Source organism: Canis lupus, chromosome 1 (assembly GCF_048164855.1).
Source record: "Canis lupus baileyi chromosome 1, mCanLup2.hap1, whole genome shotgun sequence".
NCBI lineage: Eukaryota > Metazoa > Chordata > Mammalia > Carnivora > Canidae > Canis > Canis lupus.
The window spans coordinates 67,173,241-67,193,979 of record NC_132838.1 but is presented as its reverse complement, the minus strand read 5'-3'; the positions used below and the strand labels follow the sequence as shown (position 1 = coordinate 67,193,979).

The window sequence follows — 20,739 nt, the reverse complement described above, 5'->3', positions numbered from 1 at the left end:
AAATAAGTCAATTGGAGAAGGACAAACATTACATGGTCTCATTCATTTGGGGAATATAAAAAATAGTGAAAGGGAATAAAGTGGAAAGGAGCAAAAATGAGTGGGAAATATCAGAAAGGGAGACAGAACATGAGAGACTCCTAACTCTGGGAAACAAACAAGGGGTGGTGGAAAGGGAGGTGGGTGGGGGGGTGGGGGTGACTGGGTGATGGGCAATGAGGGGGGGCACTTGAGGAGATGAGCACTGGGTGTTATGCTATATGTTGGCAAATTGAACACCAATAAAAAATAAACTAAAAATAAATAAATAAATAAATAAATAAATAAATAAATAAATAAATAAAATGTTCTGGGTTTTGGTTATAAATCAGCAAGACATATTGCTCTAAGTTGCACAAAATTAAGCTACGTAAAAGAACAACAAACGAGCCAAATACATTTAATTTCTGCTTATTGATTTCACGGGGATTTATAATAGCCTGGTGTCATTTTCTTTAGATCCTAAACATATTAAGTATTGATAAGCCTAAAAATCAAGAATTATTAATCAAGCAAGATAATCATAGCATTAATTTGAGTTTAAAGTTAGAATGCAAGGATAAAAATCCGCACTAATGAGCATAAATCGAAAATATCAGAAGCGAGGAAACTGTATGATCATGCTCAGATTACAATTTTGAAATTACCATTGCTCAACAAATTAGAATTGTTCATTTTTAGTTCATTAAATGGGAACACCCCGAAATGCTGGATTAAAGATTTCAAGGATTATTTGAGAAAGCGCTAGAACTTGCTTCCTTACAAAATGTGTCTTCATTAAAGTTTCCTATATGGTCTGTGAAAATGAACCTGGAAAAGATAAAATTATTACATGTAAATTCAAATTAATACACAGTTGTTAAAATGTTTATTTTTCAACCAAATTCTATGTATTTTGCATATAAAATTATATGTTCATTACATGATACTTATACATAAGAAGTTTTTACATTTAAATTTTATTGACCAATTCCTCACATAAAAATCAGTAACAGGGATCCCTGGGTGGCTCAGCCTGCCTTCGGCTCAGGTCTTGACCCTGGGGTCCTGGGATTGAGGCCCGCATGGGGCTCCCTGCTCGGAGCCTGCTTCTCCCCCTGCCTGTGTCTCTGCCTCCCTCTCTCTCTGTGTCTCTCATGAATAAATAAATAAAATCTTTAAAAAAAAATCAGTAACAAATATAAGTAATCAGAAAACTAGGAAAAGTGCATAAACACACTGAAAGAATCATAAATTCATACAACAGTGAAGTAGCATTTTCTACATAAGGAGCTAACATAAGTTATAGAGTTTGCTGTGACAGTGGTTTAGAGAAAACAGAAACCTTAATTCAGTTTTATGACAAAAATATAAACCCCTGAAAACTATTTTAAGTATCATTTGGCAATATATGACTCGTTGACTTTAATTCATTTCCTCTCTACAAATTTATTTGTAAAATCATAAATTTTGCCTGAAAAACATTCCTAAGATGCCATTGTTGCCTTATTGCCAATAGCTTATAACAGAAAATAATGCTTACAGTTATAGTAAATTTATTAAATGACATACTACATATCCTTTAAGCAGAATGCTTCAGATCAATATATCCTAACATCAAAGAATTTCAAGAAAATTTTCCAGTAAAAAAATAAAACAGTGAGGAGCAGTCAGCATGATCTCATTTGTGCAAAGAACACGGGTTTTATTTATTCATTTATTTACACTGTTTTATGTACAAATTCCGGAAATTTGCACCACTTGAAAAAAATTGAATGAGGGGCCAAGAGATATAAATGAAGAGAGGTGGGGAAGAAGGCTTTAATTTTAATTTACTATGTTGTGGGCAGCCCTGGTGGCTCAGAGGTTTAGCGCCGCCTTTGGCCCGGGGTGTGATCCTGGAGACCCTGGGATCGAGTCCCACGTTGGGCTCCCTGCATGGAATCTGCTTTTTCCTCTGCCTGTGTGTGTGTGTGTGTGTGTATGTGTGTGTGTGTCTAATAAGTAAATAAAATAAAATCTTAAAAAAAAATTTTACTATGTTGATACACTGAGGCTTTTTAAGGTTGAATATATTAAATATGCTTTAAGATAAATCAGTAGAAGTCACAGCAATTAAAATGCCTTTAAAATAAAGGGGAAAATGAGTTTTTAAGATGATTTTTCATGAGAAGAAATATTTCAGGTTAGATCTGTTAATGTACAGGAGGTGAGGGTTTGAAAGTGTCCAGAATGCTTGGCCCCAGGTCTACTTCTGTTTTCTTCCCACACTCTTTGGGGATGGGAAGATAATGCTTAATTTCCATATTGAGCCATCCCTCTCACCAGTGTTCACTCCTTTCCACGGAGACAGAGTATGTTTCCTGATCTGTGGGTGAGAGCCTTGGGTGCATGTTTTTCCTCTGGCTACAGCTAATCTGTTATAAAGTCCCGAGACCCAAGCTATCTTCTATTTAATATTTTTCTCTTCTATTTAAACTAGTGAGCAAGTTACGCTAGTTTGCAATCTTCAGATTTGATTAATGCTGAGTCAGTCAACACATTCCAAGAGAAAGCAAAGGGCTGACACTAGATTTCAGACTTTTCTAGAAAATACATTTCAGTATGTAAGAAGATGGTGTGTTCAGGAGAAGGGCATGGGCTTTAAAATAATACACCAGGGTGCAAATTTCTTATTTACCAGCTGGTGAATTATTTAAACTTGTAAAACCCGCTTCTTTATTAGTAAGAGATTGGCAATAACTCTTTTTTTTTTACACCAAAGAAAAATTTTTATTAAAGTATTGATTACTGGTTATTTAAAAATGCATGGGAAGAGACAAACGTATCAAGGCATTATCATACAACTGCTTTCTAGACCTAATACTTTTGAAATAGAAAACAATGATCATGACTCCCCAAACATCAGTTTACTGAAACACGTTGATTTTTAAGTTGGTCTAAAACTCTAGTCACTGTTTTTGCTAAAATGTCACTAGGTTTTTCAGTTTCATCTATCATTAAAACTTTGTTTTTTAACAGGTTTACTTCTCAAAGTAGTAGGTAGTTATTTCTTGGGAGTTAATGTCAGCAACTACGAGACGCTTCTCTAAGTTAAGAAGTCACTACAATTGCTGCTTTGGAAATAGTTACCACTTGGGCTTGCCTACACGGAGACTCATGCATTGAAAGGCAAATGTTAATAGGCAAACTATGGGGATTGGGAACACGAGGACTCTCAAAGAAAAGATGTGTTCTTTTACAGTGGACCTGCTAAAAAAGACTATTACTTACTTTGGTACTGTTGCTGGAGAAGCCGTTTCTGCCAGACCACAGAGTGGCTGTATAATTGTTCATTTTATTTCCTTTTCTAAAAATGTCAGACTTTAACAATTCGGTTGATCAACCTAATAAGCAGAGGCTTTTAAATTACCATATATTTTAACTGCCTGAAATAAATTATTTTCCTAACTAGTTTAGCAGCCTTGTACCTGGAAAGGCAGCAAAATCCACTTTGTTCTAGAATTAGAAGGTGGACTCTTAGCATAAAGCCCTCAAGGTTCATCCATGAACCATGGCAACTGATAGGATTTTATTTTTTTATGGCTGATAAGATTCCATTTTATACATATTGATACCTATGTATGTATATATATGTATGTATCACATTTTCCTCACCCATTCATCCACTGATGGATGCTCACATCGCTTCCATTCCTTAGCTATCGTAAATACTGCTGCATTGAACATGGGGCTGCAAATATCTTTCTGAGATAGTGACCTAATTCCCTTCAGAAAAAATACTCAGAAGTGGAATTATGGGATCATATGGTAGTTTTATTTTTAATTTTTTGAGAAAACTTTATACTATTTTTCATACTTGCAACACCAATCTACTTCCCCACCAGCAGTGCCTAAGGGTTCTTTTTTCTCCACATTCTTATTAACACTTGTTACTGCTTGTCTTTTTTAATAATCGCCATTCTAACAGGTAGGAGATGGTCTCTCATTGTGGTTTTCCCTGATCTGTGCATTTTTCTGATGACTAATGATGTTGAGCGCATTTTCAGGCACCAGTTGGCCATCTGTTGTCTTCTTTGGAAAAATATCTGTTCAGATCTGCCCATTTTTAAATCAGATTGTTACTATTTTCTTTGGCTATTAATCCCCCATCATATACATGACTTGCAAACAACTTCTACCATTTCCTTTTTTTTGATAATTTCCTTTGCTTCTTTCTTATTTGATATAGTCCCACTTGTATTTTGTTGCTGTTGTTGCCCTTGCTTTTCTTTTTTATTTATTTATTTATTTATTTATTTATTTATGTTAGTCACACAGGGAGAGAGAGAGAGGCAGAGACATAGGCAAAGGGAGAAGCAGGCTCCATGCACCGGGAGCCTGACGTGGGATTCGATCCTGGGTCTCCAGGATCGCGCCCTGGACCAAAGGCAGGCACCAAACCGCTGCAGCACCCAGGGATCCCTGCCCTTGCTTTTCGTGTTGAATCCAGAAACTCATTAAGACCAATGTCAAGGACCTTACCCTCTGTTTTCTCCTGGGGGATTATGGTTCCAGGTTTCACTGTCAAGTCTTTAATTAATTTGCATTTGGGTTAAGATAATGGTCCATTTTCATTCTCTTGCAGGTGGCTATCCAGTTCCCTTAGCACCATTTATTTAAGAGAATGTCCTTTCCCCCATGTGTATTCCTGATACCTTTGTTGTAAAGTATCTGACTATACACGTGTGGGTTTATTTCTGGCTCTCCATTCTGTTCTATTGATCTCTGTGTCTGTTTTTATGCCAGTACCTTACTGTTTTGTTAACTATAGCTTTGCAGTGTAGCTTGAAATTTATAAGTGAGGGGCTCCTGGGTGGCTCAGTGGTTGAGTGTCTCCCTTTGGCTCAGGTCGTGATCCTGAGGTCCTAGGATGGAGTACTGCTTTGGGCTCCCTTCAGGGAGCCTGCTTCTCCCTCTCCCTGTGTCTCGGCCTCTCTCTCTGTGTCTCTCATGAATAAATAAAACCTTTAAAAAAAAGAAATTTATAAGTGAGATGCCTTCAGCTTTGTTCTTCTTTTTCAAGATTGCTTTGGCTATACAGGGTCTTTTGCGGTTGCATCCAGGTTTTAGGATTGTTTATTTCTGGGATCCCTGGGTGGCGCAGCGGTTTGGCGCCTGCCTTTGGCCCAGGGCGCGATCCTGGAGACCCGGGATCGAATCCCACATCGGGCTCCCGGTGCATGGAGCCTGCTTCTCCCTCTGCCTATGTCTCTGCCTCTCTCTCTCTCTCTGTGACTGTCATAAGTTTAAAAAAAAAAAAAAAAAAAAGGATTGTTTATTTCTGTGAAAAATGACAGTGGAATTTTAATAGGAAATGCATTGTCTGCAGATTGCTTTGGGGAGTATGGAAGTTTCAACAATATCAATGCTTCCAATTCATGAACATGGAATTTCTTTCATTTATTTCTGTCTTTTTAAATTTCGTTCATTAGTGTCTTACAGTTTTCAGTGTACAAGTCTTTCACCTCCTTGCTTAAATTAATTTCTAGGTATTGTATTCCTTTTGATGTAATTGTAAATGGAATTATTTTTTAATTTATGAATTTAGAGGCTATGAATCTACCACCATTACGTTAGATTATCTTACATTAACTATATTTTACCTTAGAAGTAGGCTTTATGCTTTCATATGTTTTCTTGTTACTAATTAGGAACACTTTTGTTTCAGTTTAAAGAAGTGCCTTAAACATTTCTTATAAAGCCAGTCTAGTAGAGAGCTAAACCCTTTTAGCTTTTGCTTATCTGGAGAACTTTGTTTTTTCTTTAATTCTGAAGGAAGATTTTGCCAGGGAGAGTACTCTTTCTTGGTTGGGAGTTTTTTCTTTCAGCATTCAATTATATCATGCCACCCTTCTGGCTGATAAAACTTCTCCTGAAAAACCTGCTGAGTCTTATGCGGGGAGAGGGTGGTTCTCTTGTACATAATGAATTGTTTTTCTCTTACTGCTTTTAAGATTCTTTGTCTTTAACTTTTGACAATTTGATTATAATGTGTTTTGGTGTAGGTCTTTTGGCGTCCATCTTATTTGGAACTCTCTAGGTTTCCTGAATCTGTATGTCTGTGTCCTTCTCCAAGTTACAAATTTTCACTCATCATTTCTTTCAATACATTTTATGCCTCTTTCTCTCTCTCCCTTCTATTTTTGGGATGCTTAGAACACAAATATTGGCCCACTTGATGTTGTGCTAGAAATACCTTTAAGCTATCTTCTTCCTTTCTTATCCTTCTTTTTGCTCCTCTTATTGGATGAGATCTGTTGCCTTGTGCTGAAGTTCCTGATCCTGTTTTCTGCTTCACTAGACTGCAGTTGAACCTTTCTATTGAATTCTTCTGCTCTATTTTTACATTTTTTCAGGTCGGTGATTTCAGTTTGGTACTTTCTTATATTTTATATTTCCCTATTGAAATTTTTACTTGTTCATTAATTATTTTCCTGACCACAGAGAGCATCTTTAAGACCATTATTTTGAACTCTTTATAAAGGAAACCACTTATCTTCATTTCATTAAAGTCTTTTTCTGGGGCTTTATGCTGGTCTATTGTTTGGAACACATTCCTCTGGGTCTTCATTTTCCTTGCCTTTCTCTGCTAGTTTCTATGGATTAGACAAAACAGCCACCTCTTCCAGTTTTGAAGAAGAGGCCTCTGTATAACAGATAAATCTTATTCAACGTTGCCCTTGCTCTTGATTGTCTTTCAATCCTTTGTGAAACTGTTTAGTGTGCTCTTAATGGCCCCAGTCATTGAAAGTGGGCCAAAACCTGTCAGTGTCCCAAAGAGGTAGAGCTCAGTCAACACCTGGATGCCAGATGATTTTAAGGTGCATACTTGGGTAGCAACTTTTGTTTATTACAGTCCTATGGAACACATGAATTTAATTAAGCCCTGTTGGCCATTGGAGCCATGCAATCAAGAAGTATCATCTGGGTGACAACTGAAAAAAAAAAAAAAATGAAACATGGCACCAGATGTATGTATAAGTTCCTTTACAGGAGATGCCTCCATCCTGAAGCAAGACAAAGGGAGAGTGCAAAGATGGCACCTATCAAGTTCGTGGTTTCTGAAGAGTATTACAGTATTAAGACTGCTCCCTCAGTCCGTAGCTATTGAAATGAACAAACAGGCCTCTAATGAAAAGATTGGGTGTGTTTCAATTTGCAGCCTCTGATCTAGATCCTTGGGAATTTGCCACAGTGAGTCTGCACAAGCCTTCTAAGAACTGTCTCTTCATTTGCTGTAGCCTTCTGGGTCTTGTTGATGCAAGCCCCATTGGCTTTCAAAGCTAGATGTTTTGGAAGCCCATCTTCACATGGAAGCCTTAGAAGTTGGAGTGCCATATGTGGGGTCCAGAACCACCACTCCCCCAAAAAAAAAAAACAAAAAAAAACAAAACCACCACTCCCTAAGGAGAAGCTGGGAATTGTGAGATTCCTCCCTATAGTGTGTCACTTCGTCAAGGCTGGGACTTATGACAAGATTGTGTCTCAGCCTCTCTTTCCTGCCACAATGTGGATTTTTCTCTCATTTTCCAGAAATGTTCAGTCACTCAGTTTCTGGATTTGTATCAGAGTGAATTGTTCTGTCTGCGGCTGTAGATTTTGTGTGTTCATGAAAGGAAGTAAGTTCAGGAGCTTCCTATGTCACCAATGTTTTCTTAAGCATTTTAAATTACATTAACATGAAGCATCAGCTTCTGATAGTTTTGAATCTTCACTCAGTCTTCATTGTTTACTTTAAATGTCACTCATGGAGAAAAATGATAAAACTAGGCAAGCTTTGTTTTCTCACTAATTTATACCTAATATTATATTATTATAAAATAAAATCTAATACCTAAAATTATCTTTCAACTTTAATATGAGCTTTACTCTTAGAATATATAGAGTTAAGGATTAAAACTTGATGCCACTATAGGCAAAGAGATGGTTGAGAATATAATGTAATTAAAAATGAAAAACCCCATTCCAATTCTTACAATTGGCAAATGTTAAAGAGCTAATTTGAAGCCAGAAAAGGTTAATTTTATTTTGTAGATTACATCTAGTGAATTTAGCTTAAGTGTCTTGTGGAAAACACTTCTGGAAACTAAAAAGTAGCTAAATGACACCTTGAAACCTTATTGTAAATGTATACATATGTTACCAAAGATTAATTGAAAATGCTCATTTTTAAATATCAATATTTGGTTTTCACTCATGCTTTGTTTTCAATATATTTGTTTTCTCTATTCTTTGCTTACCTGAAAACTCCAAGGCCTTTGATACTGTGACTGAACTCTGAGTGTCAATGGGAGCATGGAGAGTGGTTGCCAAGAGAATGACAACTAGATGATAGTAAATGCCTTATTATGCAACGTCTACACAATTATACTATCAAGGCTGATCATTTTTTCACCAGTAGTTTTCAACATTTAATCTTCCATTTTTTTGCTGTGAAAGCTATTCAAAACTAAGTGATATAAAGCCAGATTTCAGTAAAACTTAATCTTGTAAAAATCTTGTGGTACGGTACTTTCAAACTTTAAAGTTATTTCAACTTCCATTATCTACTCAGTTCTTCACCTTATATATCTTAAGAGGAAAGATCCAGTTTATGCAACCCAGACATACAATGCAATTACACCATCTGATCATTTGCAGAGTTAAGCAGGTGATTACCAAAAATCATTCTTCTCCTTTCATGGTATAGATTTGTCACACAAAATAGTTCTTAGACAATAATTTAATTCCCTAGCCCACTCGCTTCTCCAAACATGACAGCATCTTTGTACTGGTGAGATGTAGATAATATAGGAGCCAGAGGCTGGGAGGAGACTTAGTTCTCTCCTCATTGTGTAAAGGGAAGCTGCCACTGACTGAGAATACTGCACTGGAACCACTACTACAGCAAGAAGAAACTGCAATTGCATGAAGGCCTTAAATGTTTGGGCTTATTTTTTACTCTAACTCAAATAAGATTTCAAAAACATGTATTTAATGTATTTATGTTTACTTGGCTTGTTTATCTATCAGATTATTTGGGGGAGCCTAAAAAAAGTAATATTTTAATTGTTTTCAGCTTGGTTCACTGCATAAGAGCATACCTGGAAAATTGAGATGATGTGGTAATTCAAATGTACAACTAAAGATTCCTTCTGTTTCTCATTCTGATAGGAAGCCCTATAGTTGAGGAGCTCCAGCAGAATATATCATCCACAGCTAGTAAGGCTGGATGAAGGGAGCGCCTATAAGTCAATTTGCTTGTTTTCCCATTAATCATGCTGGGTTTTCTTTTGAGATTTCTTTATTTCATTCTAAATTAAGAGCAATGTATAAGTTGTTTTTTTTTTTTTAAAAAAAAAGGACTACTATAACAGCATCAAAGGATTATATATGGGTTTACAGATGAAAAGTGGACTTGGAGTAGTCTGGTGGCTTCATGGATCAATAAAGATGCATAAGAAGGGACAGACCAGGATTAGAAGGGCCAAAAACTGTGGAATGGATACCAATGGAGAACCATGACTTTCTTTAACAATATGCATTATAACAATCTTTGTATCTGATAAAATCATTTTTTCTTCCCTTATTCAATGAAATATTAATTTTCATTAAAATATATTGCTTATAAGGCCCTTACCTGGAAAGTTATCCACTTGGGAAAGAAAACTTAGAAGGAGCAAGACAGTGTTTTGAAATTCAGTAAAGTCGCTGATAAAGGGGGCTCTATCCCCATTAACAAGCATTCGTGGTGGCAGGCCCTCCTGGAATTCATGTGTTCTGACCAAAGTTGTAGGAAACAGGGAAGCAGCTAAATAATCCACAGCCACACACCAATTTCTTCCAAAATTTGCTTCCGCTTTAGAATAATACTCCAACCTAAGAGACAAGTAGAAACAGGTACAATTGCAACTAATCCACTCCAAATTTCAGCCTCATTATTTTCTTTCTTTTGTTTTTGATTTTTGAATTTCAAGTCTTTATTTAAATTCTAATTGGTTAACATACAGTGTAATATTGTTCTCAAGAGCAGAATTTAGTGACTCATCACTTACATAGAACACCCAGTGCTCATCACAAGTGAGGAACAATGGCTTAAATAACCTGTAATGGCTTAAATAAACTTCAAGCCCTAAGAACAATGGCTTAAATAAACACTAGGAAAGAAGTGAGGGCAGTGGTTGAAGGCACAGAGGTGTTTAGCAAAGTCAGATCCAATGGAAGCCTTTTAAATGATTTAAGTGAATATATTATTGGACAGTTCACCTAATAAGTCAGTTAAGAGAGAGTCAAGTAAAAATAAATAAATAAATAAATAAAAACACACCTTTAAAAGCTCATTTTAATTTAAAATACAGTTATAGGTGCACCAGCCAATCTTAGGATCCAGGACCACAGAGCTTTAAGTAGACGTAGACTGTAAAGAGTTCAAGACTGTCTCAAGTAAATAAAAGACTCTAATATATTCTCTTTTTTTTTTCTAATATATTATTTTACCTAAAAAAAGGTAACACATGAGATTTGAAGGAAGTGCCCCAGTATATAGTAGATTGCAAACATGGCCTCAATTTCTCAAAAGTCTTTATATCTCTGGTTTTTGGTCTCTTCAATGTCCCTTCCCTATTACATAGAAAGGAGACGGCAAGGAGAGAGGCTTTCTACCCTGGCTCAGCCATATAAGTTGATTTAGCCAATAGAATATTAGCCAACTTGACACCGCATAAGCTTGAACTGTGTTTTCACAATTTGGTTTCTCTCCCTTGCCATTCTTCCATCACTATGGCAAACATTCAGGCTTGCGAATGGGAGACAAATGGAGCAGAGCTGAGCTTCTCCATTCATCCCTGTGTTGCCAGTCAAATCAACAAACATGAGGTGAGCACGGGGAAGATCAGCAGACCTGCCCGACTGGATTTTAAACATGTGAGGAATAAACACTGCTGTATAGACGCTGAGATTCTGTAGTTATCAACCGTGCTACATTCTCGTGGAAAAAAAAAATGAATGAAATACAGGGCAACACACCTAATAAATTGGAACTTCTCAACAGTGAAAGTGAAGCTAAAAACTAATGGAGATACGCCTTCAAAAAATCTTAAGTATTGCTAGCCTAGGTTTCTGTATTCACTCAACCTCAGTCAAAAATCATGAAAGAACAATGATATTTTAAGAATGCAAATTACCTGCAATTTTTTCTTCTTATACAACTGTTCTGAATCGACTCATATGTAAGTCTTAACCAACAAAGTAATCCAGGAAATAAAACCATACAGGATACTGGAAATGGGTGAGTCAACATAAAGAAGAGACAAAGGCAATCTAGTACAAAGATCCTAGAGACCTAAGAATCGCATCTGACCACCTGGGCAGAACAGAGCAAGTCCACAGTTCTGAACGAAACCTCTACGAGAAGAAGAAATTGATATAATTCCGGATGCTTCTAAACACCTTAAGAAGAAACTTGTTTGGTTTGCCAATTTGAAGTAATTAGCGTTGTGTATGATAGAAAGTAAACAAAAATTCACACAAAAAAATGATCAACTCTAAAGGGAATGAGATAATGAGAAAAATAATTATAATCAGTTTAGTACGTGTGATGTGAATAGTGATTGATAGTTAAAATAATGTAGCCACTGAACATTGACTCAATCCACATCATTAAACAATTATACAGAGAGAGTGGTAAGTGGGAAGAATTTGTGTGGAGTAGGGGTGAGGGGAACTGAGTGGTAATTTCCTATGGTCGTGATAAAAAGGATACTTAAATCTGCAATCAGGAAATGTTATAGGATTTTTTTATTTTTAGAAATATAGTACTAAATATCACAGTAACCAGTGGTTATAGTGGCATTCTCCCTGGATACAGCTGTGTCATTTTTTTATGTATTTTTGGTGGGAGGGATGGCAAAACCTCATAGAACCATTTGACTCTTTATCTTTTTTTTTCAAGATTTTGTTTATTTGATGCAGAGAGAGACATTATAAGCAGGGGGAGGGGGCAGAGGGCAGAGGGGGAGGGAGAAGGCTCCTGAGTGAGCAAAGAGCCCCAAATGGGTGGGACTCCATCCCAGAGCCTGGGATCAAGACCTGAGCTGAAGGCAGTAGCTTAACCCTTAACGGACTGAGCCACTCAAGTGCTTCCATTTGACTCTTTAAATCATTGACATATAAGAAATGGATCATAGACAAACTAAAAATAATCCAAAACAAAAATAAGGAGGCACACCTGAGTTCAATATATAAAATAAAGAAATAGGAAGGAAGGAGGGACAGGGAGAGTGAGGGAGGGAAAGAAAGGAGGGAGGAAATAAAGGAGGAAGGAAGGAGGGAAAGAATCTTCTGAAGAAGAATCTTAGATTCTTCTAAGATTCTAAGATTCTAAGGACCATCCATCCACTACCCTAACTCCTAGGACAGGGAGACCCTGGTCACACTCACTTGCCTGCTAACCTAACTGAGAGGGAGAGAGGAGAGGTATGAATGATATTTTGTTCAGCTCAATTATATTTTGTTAAGCCCCAGGATTAAAAGATTCTTCATCAAGGAAGTGAATATTATATTTTATTCCCGCTTCCTTATATATTGAAAAGGTGAAAGCCTTCTTTAATTAAAACCTTTTAATGTCTTTTACTATCTTTTAGTAATTACTGACCTTGTAAAACTAGTCTGTAGGCCGTGTACACTGCAGGCAGCACAGCTTACAGGTAAGAGGATGAGCTATGGAGTCATGAGAAATTTAAACATTAGCCCTGCCATTCACTAGCTGTAAGATTTTCAGCAAGTTACTAAACAGCTCGACCACATACTCAGTGTAGAAAAATTGAGGTATTTCAAAGTGAGATATTACATGAAGATACTTTGTGAAATTTCTTTTACTTGTACTTGAGAAACAGAAGCTACTTAAAAAATTCATTCGAGAGAGTCACCTGTTGCTACCTAAATAGAAGGTCAAGTAAGAAGGTCAAATTTCAGAGAATAAAAAAAGTTAATAAAAACTTTTTTTTTGTTGTTATAATTAGTGAGGAAAGTGCTTCTAATAGTATCAGAAAAAAAATTTTGGGTCATATGCTTGTGATCAAACTAATCATGTAATTATTCAAGATTTTTCATGAAAAAATTCATACGCTCTGTGATTTTAGAGTTTTTAAATAAACTTGGCCTGCTAAAAATATATTTCTTTCAAAACTGTTCCATGACATAAATAGGAATAAATACAAAAAGATTAAAAATCTAAACCCATAAGACACAAGAAATGTACCTGTAAGAAAAAAAATTTCTGCAATCTCCTTGAACTTTAGCTAAAGGACTCTCATATTTCCAAGGGACAAAGTTACATTTCCTAGTGAATTATCTTTGGATATGAACCTGAAACATCTGTAAATGAAAAAAGTAGTCTAGAGAGATGACTTCTTATCTGTCAAATCTTGAGGTTGGCAATCTGAGACCGAAATCGTTGTCTAATAATCTCATTCCTATTTCCTGTCATCAGAATGGAAAGAACAGTTGAATTGCAACTGCTGTGCTGGCTTCAGCCCCAAATCCAATTACAAATGCTCCAATGGGAGAAAATTCCTCCATCCTCCAATTAATATCTAGTTTTTGAAGCCATATCAATAGGTAAAGGAGGAAATGTGTTTTGAATCTGCTACTGTAGCTGATTTATTTACTATACTGAAGGACGGAGTCAGTGGGAGAGACAATCAGTGAAATAAGTAAGAAACACTCCCACGTTCCTGCCTGGATTCACCTGTCTACTCAGACAGTACCAAGGACCCTGATTTTTGGTTCCTGTTTTGCACCGTACCCAGATTTCCATCCCAAATCTCTCTCCAATTGGTTGACCCCACCCCCAGATAGTGTCGATGATGGCTGATTTTATACATCAACATGACTGGGCCTCAGGGTGCCCGGATATTTAGTCAACATTATTTGGGGGGTATTTCTATGAGGGTTTTTCGGAAATCTCACTTTTCAAACCAGTTGACTGAGTAAAACATATTGCACCCCCCCCCCCAGTGCGAATCGGCCTCCATTCAATCTGTTGGTAGTGTGAATAGAACAAAAAGATGACCTTCCCTAAATTAGGGGGAAATCTGATGAAGGCTGATGGCCTTCAAACTGGAACATAGGCTCTTCCTGGTTCTATATCTATCTATCTATCTATCTATCTATCTATCTATCTATCTATCCATCTACCTATCATCTATCTATTTATCTATCATCTATCACCTATTTATCCATCTATCATCTATCTATTTATCTATCTATCTATCTATCTATCTATCTATCTATCATCTTCTATCATTTATCTATCTATCTATCTATCTATCTATCTATCTATCATCTTCTATCATTTATCTATCTATCATCTATCTATCATCTCTTTACCTTCCTACCTATCTTCTATTGGGGCTGTTTCTCTGGAGAACCCTGACTAATATAGTATCATTCACAGCTAAGCACAAATCATTCTTGCACCTTCTTATCTAAGTCTATAATAACCTCTAGATATACACCTAGAGTGCTTGATAATCTTCTGAGCTACCCTGCATGCTCACCTTGATGCTAGTTGATCTTTTTCCAGTATATACTCTCCACAGTATAAGTACCTACCAGTACTGTGCCCATGAACAAAATATTGAAGACAGGGATCCCTGGGTGGCTGAGTGGTTTAGTGCCTGCCTTCAGCCAGGGTGTGATCCTGGACTCCAGGATCGAGTCCCACATCGAGCTTCCCGCAGGGAGTCTGCCTCTCCCTCTGCCTGTATCTCTGCCTCTCTCTCAGTCTGTGTCGCTCATGAATAAATAAGTAAAATCTTTAAAAACATATATTGAAGACAGTTTCTTTTCTTTTTTTATATAGAGAAATTGGTCATATGTTTTATTTGTTTGTTGGTTGGCTAGCTATTTCATTAGCTGAAATAATTGGTTAGCACCAGATGTTTTTTTTTCTCAAAATTTGCTTCTTCTTCATAAAATATTTTCTAAGTCTAATCATTCTAAAATACTTATACTTCATCATTAAAAATACCCAATGGTTAATATTATTTAATAGGAACATTGACTACCACTTTAGAAGAGGAATAAAAAGGCATAAGTGAGGCCCAAAATCATTTACCATATTAAATAGAAATGATTTGGGATCCATTCTTACCTATCTTCAAATATTTTGCCAACAGTATCTATGGTTGCAACATGTGCAGCCCATAAGTACTTCAACAGGTCTTCAAAGGTACTGGAAGGATACTGTAAATGCTGCAGCGAGGAGAAATTTATTCATATTTGAGAAAATACAACAATTTCTCTCCTTAAAATTTAATCTTACTCCCATACATAATTTAGCAATATCCTGCATGAGAGGAGAATTTTGTTTCTAAGAACTGTATAAGCTCTCAGTGACTAACACTTTGTAAAAGAATATAATAAATATCTATTATAAATAATATTATTGAACACATCTATAAGAAATGAGCTGCAACAATTTTCCCAGGAGTCAGTATTTTATACTGGATTTTGTTTTTGATTTGTCATTTGTTTTTCTGCTACCATAGCAAAAGTTACCACTAAAGTTTAAGAAAAGGAGGACATTTTTATTAGAATCTTTAATCCAATCATATCTAAAGTAGTGAACTAATAATCTATGGAACTAGTAAATCCATCTTTTCATTGTGCATCTTAGCCCACATCTATGTTTAACCAATGTTCACATTTTGCTCATTGAATATTTGGTTTTGATTGCCACATAATTGTTTAGTTTACCTATATGATCATTTATTAATTCAGTTGGAATAAGTTATTTGACTCTTCTAATAACCAACTCCATAATTGTATTTCTCCTAAAAGTTAATTCTTCGTTGCCATGCAGATTCAATTAAACAGAATAATCTTTGCATTTAGTCAGATATCTTATGCAAGCTCACATTTATGTATTATTTATTTGGAATGAGAGGATCGAGTTTGTGTTAATGCCATATTGGCTCAGAGGGAACGAACGCCCCACCTACTGCCCCGCTTCAAATGTAATAATATAATTCGCCTGACAGTTTACGTTTTTACACTTAGGAAATATACGATGCACACAAAAACCTAGGCAAAAAGCACTATACAAAACAGAAAATTCTCTTACCACCTCCTAAGAAAATAAATTATAAAACTTTAAAAAGCAACCTGGTAAAAGGCATTCCACTTGCTCATTATCTCAGGAAAGGACGACCGGCAACTAGAAACATTAAGACAAAACTTTGTCGGGTCCTTGGGTGGTGGCAAAAGCATGACTTGGTCCGATGATATCCCCATTATGCCAGAGTCAACCGCAGCAAGGAAGGGCAATGCACATAGAAAGTAATTCATATCTGTAACAGCAAAATACTTATTATTACTGCAAATACTAACAAATGGGATAGAGAATATTTTTAAGTTATCTGTAAACCAGTAGGCAAAAATCACACATTCAGAAACCTAGCAAAAAAAAAAAAAAAATTGAAAATCTCCCTAAGGATCATCTACATAACTTTAATATGCTTTTGTTAATAACCCTACAATCAGGGGCCCCGGGTGGTTCATTGCATTAAGCGTCTGCCTTGAGCTCAGGTCATGATCCTGGGGTCCTGGGATGGAGCCCCGTGTCTGGCTCTCGGCTCCACGGGGAGCCTGCTTCTTCTCCCTCTCCCTCTGCTGCTCCCCCTGCTTGTGCTCGCTCGTGTGCGTGCTCTCTCTCTCTGTCTCTCTCTAAAATAAATAAATAAAACCTTTTTAAAAAATAACCCTATAATCATAGACATAGGCTTAAGCAGTTGTCTATGATATTTTTTGTCTATGATATTTTAAATAAAAACTAATATGTAATATTAAGTTAATATTATATAATATTCAATATTAATTTAATATTATTTAATATTCATTTTTTTCAAAGCATTAAGCAAAAAAAGGAAGGAAGTTATCTACTTGTGCACAGAATGACACACCTCTAATTGAAGTTTTTTTCATAAAATGTAATTTTTTTCTAAGACATTTTAGTGTGGTTAGAGTGTTGACATTGCATACTTTGTATTTAGCCAAGTTTCATGTGCAACCGTGATATCACAAAGCCCTGGTTTCAGATTAGGTTTTTAAAGCCCACATTTTGGATAAGTGTTGACAGTAGATCTCTGGATGATTAAATTGACAATGAATTAGCTGTTTTTCATTTCTCTCTAAATATAACCTATTCCAGCAGATTTAGACATTATAATTTAGAGGGCTGTAAAGCCTCAGCTGATTCTCACTGGTGATGCAGAATGTCTTTTATCACAGACACGCATTTATGAACGTAATCCTATGCCCCAGTGGAGCAGCCTGATGCTCCAAACTCCTGAATCAATCTGGGGATAAGAAACCCTGAATTCCAAACCGTGACTATTCGTGGGTCTTTGAAAAGAACCAGTGTGTGCGGTATTAGAAAAAATATGTAAAAAAAAAAAAAAGAGAGAGAGAGAGAGAGAGAGAGAGAAAGAAAAAATATGTAAAGGTGTATGTGGTGTGTGTCACCCTAAGAAACTGAAACTTCATATATTCTTGTCTCTTATCGGGAAATGTCTCTAAGGAAATATATGTAAATTAATTTAATTACTAAAACACAAAATAGAATTAAAGAATTTGAAAATGTCTTCTGGTTATTTTAGGATTCAATGTCTGACAGACGCCTTCGATTACTGATTGATAAAATGATTTGTGGTACCCACCCTGACGTGTTAGGGCATGAAAGGCAAACACATTTGGTTGGGGTGAAATGAGGAAAAAGCCCTAATCACTTGTTCCCTCCTTTCTCATCCCCCCTCATCCTGGAGACCCCCCTCACGTCGGCCTCCCTCCTCCCTGCTAGGCCGGGCTTTCAGAGGCCCTGGTCCCTTCCCGGCCCTTGTTCTCTGCTTCTGTGACAAGCTCGTGTCCCAGGGAATCATTACTGACACGACGGCTGTCCAATTCGAGGATGTGGCACCAAGGCCACAAGGTGCACAATGAAACAGATTCCTTCTTAGAAAGAACTAGTACTGTCCTCTCTCCGTCCCTAAGGTTTCGGGTGGAACACTTTCCTTGGGGGATGGTTAGTACCTGTTTTGCCACTTAAATGAACCTACCAGCCCACCAACTGTCCACAGAGACGCACAGAGGATCAGAGTCATAGCCACAGTCGGTCCTTCTTCTGGGATCAGCTAATCTTCCTAGCAGAAAGAAGGGGGTGCAGGGATTATTTATTATACAATAACATTCTTGAGTATCAATAAATATTTTGCTTTAATTTGGTCTCTTATTCTTTCATTGATCCCTAACAACTCCCTCCCACTCAATCTCCTTCTCCCTTCCTTTTCTTGTCCCTTCCTTAAACACACACACACACACACACACACACACACACACACACACACCCTACACTCAATCATATGTCCCTATTCCACCCCATTTCCAAGTTCTGTCCTTTGGCTTAATTTCTGATATTATTACATTAGAATAGAATTTTTCATGGTGGACCTAAACCTTGATATTTTTTTTTTAACTAGGCAGTTATTTTCAATATGCAGCCAAGGCTGAGAAACACTGCTTTAGCTTATTTGTTTACTTCCTAATAGATTTACTTTCTATTTCCCCAGTAAAATTTCAGCCACATTTCAAGCCTCAGTTTAAATTCATTTTTTTTTTTCCTGATTACTCCAGCTGACTCCTCCACTCTGCCCCTCGTTTGGCACTTTTAACTTTTATCCAAGAGTAGTTGTGTTTTTTCTTCCACTTAATTTCTGCTATCTTTCCCGTTTCACTTGTGTTGTTATAAATTCTTTGATGGCAGGGAAACTGTCTGAAAGTCCTTATTCACACCCCATCTCCCCACTGCTCTTAGCAAATGCTGGACACTTATCAGTTCATCAGCGGAAGAGTTTAGCCAGGCTTGACCCTGATGTGTGAATTCAGTGAGTCAGAAGGGCATTAATCCACCAGCCCTTTCAGACTCCATCTCTCTCCCCTGAGGGTGGGCTGCCTCCCAGAGTAGACTTAATGTCACTGATTTCTTTTGAACTAGGGTTGTTTTGATGCCAAGGAAAGCCAGATAAATAGGAGTAGATTTGGGTCGCAGGACATTCCCTGACAAAGATGCGTGACTTGTCAACCACAGGAGTTCCTGAATCTGATCACTGCTCAGACTTAAGATAAACTGTGATCTTCTAGTTTTTTCATTGGACTACAACAATGAAATTTCCTTATTAGTGGTGTTATCAGTATGGAGTAGGCAGGAGGCACCACTCGCTTTCATGAGCTGCTTCTGTCAGCCAGAACAAAAATATCTTTCTAATTTATGAATTCTTGGCCCAGAGCGTATATCTCCTAACTAAATGCTAGAATGTATTTTCAAAAGGAGTCAATCATTTGCAGAGAAACATCGTCATGAGCAAGATGCCACTCCTTGCCTAGCAGCCCTATCTCCACGTTTAGGTAATCACAATTGGGACTTCAAAAAATTTCAAGTTAATTTGACAACACCTTCTGTTTTTAACGTATATCCTTTTGACTGTTTTGTTCATCTAAGTGCTTAGAATGGCATCATCTGGCATCTAGCAGGAGTTCAATGAATACTCGTAGAATGCTCAATAGATCTGACATGATGTCTTTGTGTTTGGCAGCTATGCCTGATGCACCATTGTGATTTCTAGTCAAAACAGAAGCACACAAAAGAAAGACTTATAGAAGAAGAAGAGTAGAAGTAGAGAAATATGATTATGAGAGGGGAAGAGGAAAAAAGAAAAGGATCAATTCTCAAAGATGCGGTATGGTATATATAGAGTCTTAGTTCCCAATTACTCCATGGTTATACTGGTAGATCATTAGGATGATAACAAGAGTCATTCTTACCTGTTTTGTATTGCCAGCCATTCTGGAGAGGTAACCCCCATAAAATGTTTTGTTCATTGTCTAATAGAATGTTTTCAAAATAACTTGCTGTCTTGTTCACTAGGATTTTGTACATCCCCATTCTCTCAGGATATACCCAGGGATCAATAATGTACTTTCCATTCTTTACCCTGTAGTCACTGAACTGACTAGCACTTTTCTTCCACAGCGGGGGATACAGATCTGAGAAATTATATGCTCCTGCTAAAGAAACAGAAAAGCAACCAAGTAGTACACAGGTCCAAGGAAGAAGGAAAGCCATTGTGTCAAAGCTGGGGATTGAGATTGTGGCAAGGCTTTTATTGGGAAATGGAGGAAGAAGTCATGGTATTTGCTTTTATCTCAGCACATCAACACATTTTGCTCTTTTCCCAGAAGATGACAGAGTGAAGATGGGAAGGCCTTACCAATGAAAATAAGGTGCCTATCTTATGAATAGCATCATCAAAAGTTTCTTATCCACATGATAGTCCAAAAAAACTGTTGAAAATTCTATTGTTGAATGAATAAATATTTTAAACCCTTTCATAAAACTTCTGTTAGGTTTACATTGTGTTTGTGTGCCTATTAAATTAAATACCCTCCTACACATATATCTTGACCGTAATTACCTAGAAATGTAAGGGTATGGGCAGTCACCTATGTCTGCAGAAAAGGATTTACATAGCAAATCTGAGAATGTTATCATTAAATAAACCTGCTTGTAGTTTGGCCCTTGGCTGGCATCTGCCTACTTGGCTCTCAAAGTTCTTAGTCAACAGTAAAATGACAAGTGATTCACTG

General features: G+C 36.8%; 1 protein-coding gene and 1 long non-coding RNA gene across 2 annotated transcripts; both read right to left on the bottom strand.

Moving 5' to 3' along the window:
- Window positions 1-423: 423 nt before the first annotated feature.
- Window positions 424-3,589, bottom strand: LOC140618555 (uncharacterized). The gene is made up of 2 exons (XR_012018644.1): window positions 3,292-3,589; window positions 424-849 (listed from the first exon to the last, which is right to left on the bottom strand). It is a non-coding gene; the product is annotated as an uncharacterized lncRNA (long non-coding RNA).
- A 6,061-nt stretch (window positions 3,590-9,650) lies between these two features.
- Window positions 9,651-20,347, bottom strand: C1H6orf58 (chromosome 1 C6orf58 homolog). Its single transcript, XM_072777691.1, has 5 exons — window positions 19,918-20,347; window positions 18,156-18,239; window positions 16,207-16,391; window positions 15,194-15,294; window positions 9,651-9,918 (listed from the first exon to the last, which is right to left on the bottom strand). The coding sequence occupies exons 1-5, from the start codon at window positions 20,216-20,218 to the stop codon at window positions 9,651-9,653; spliced, it is 939 nt and encodes a 312-aa protein (XP_072633792.1). The 5' UTR covers window positions 20,219-20,347.
- Between the last annotated feature and the right edge of the window lie 392 nt (window positions 20,348-20,739).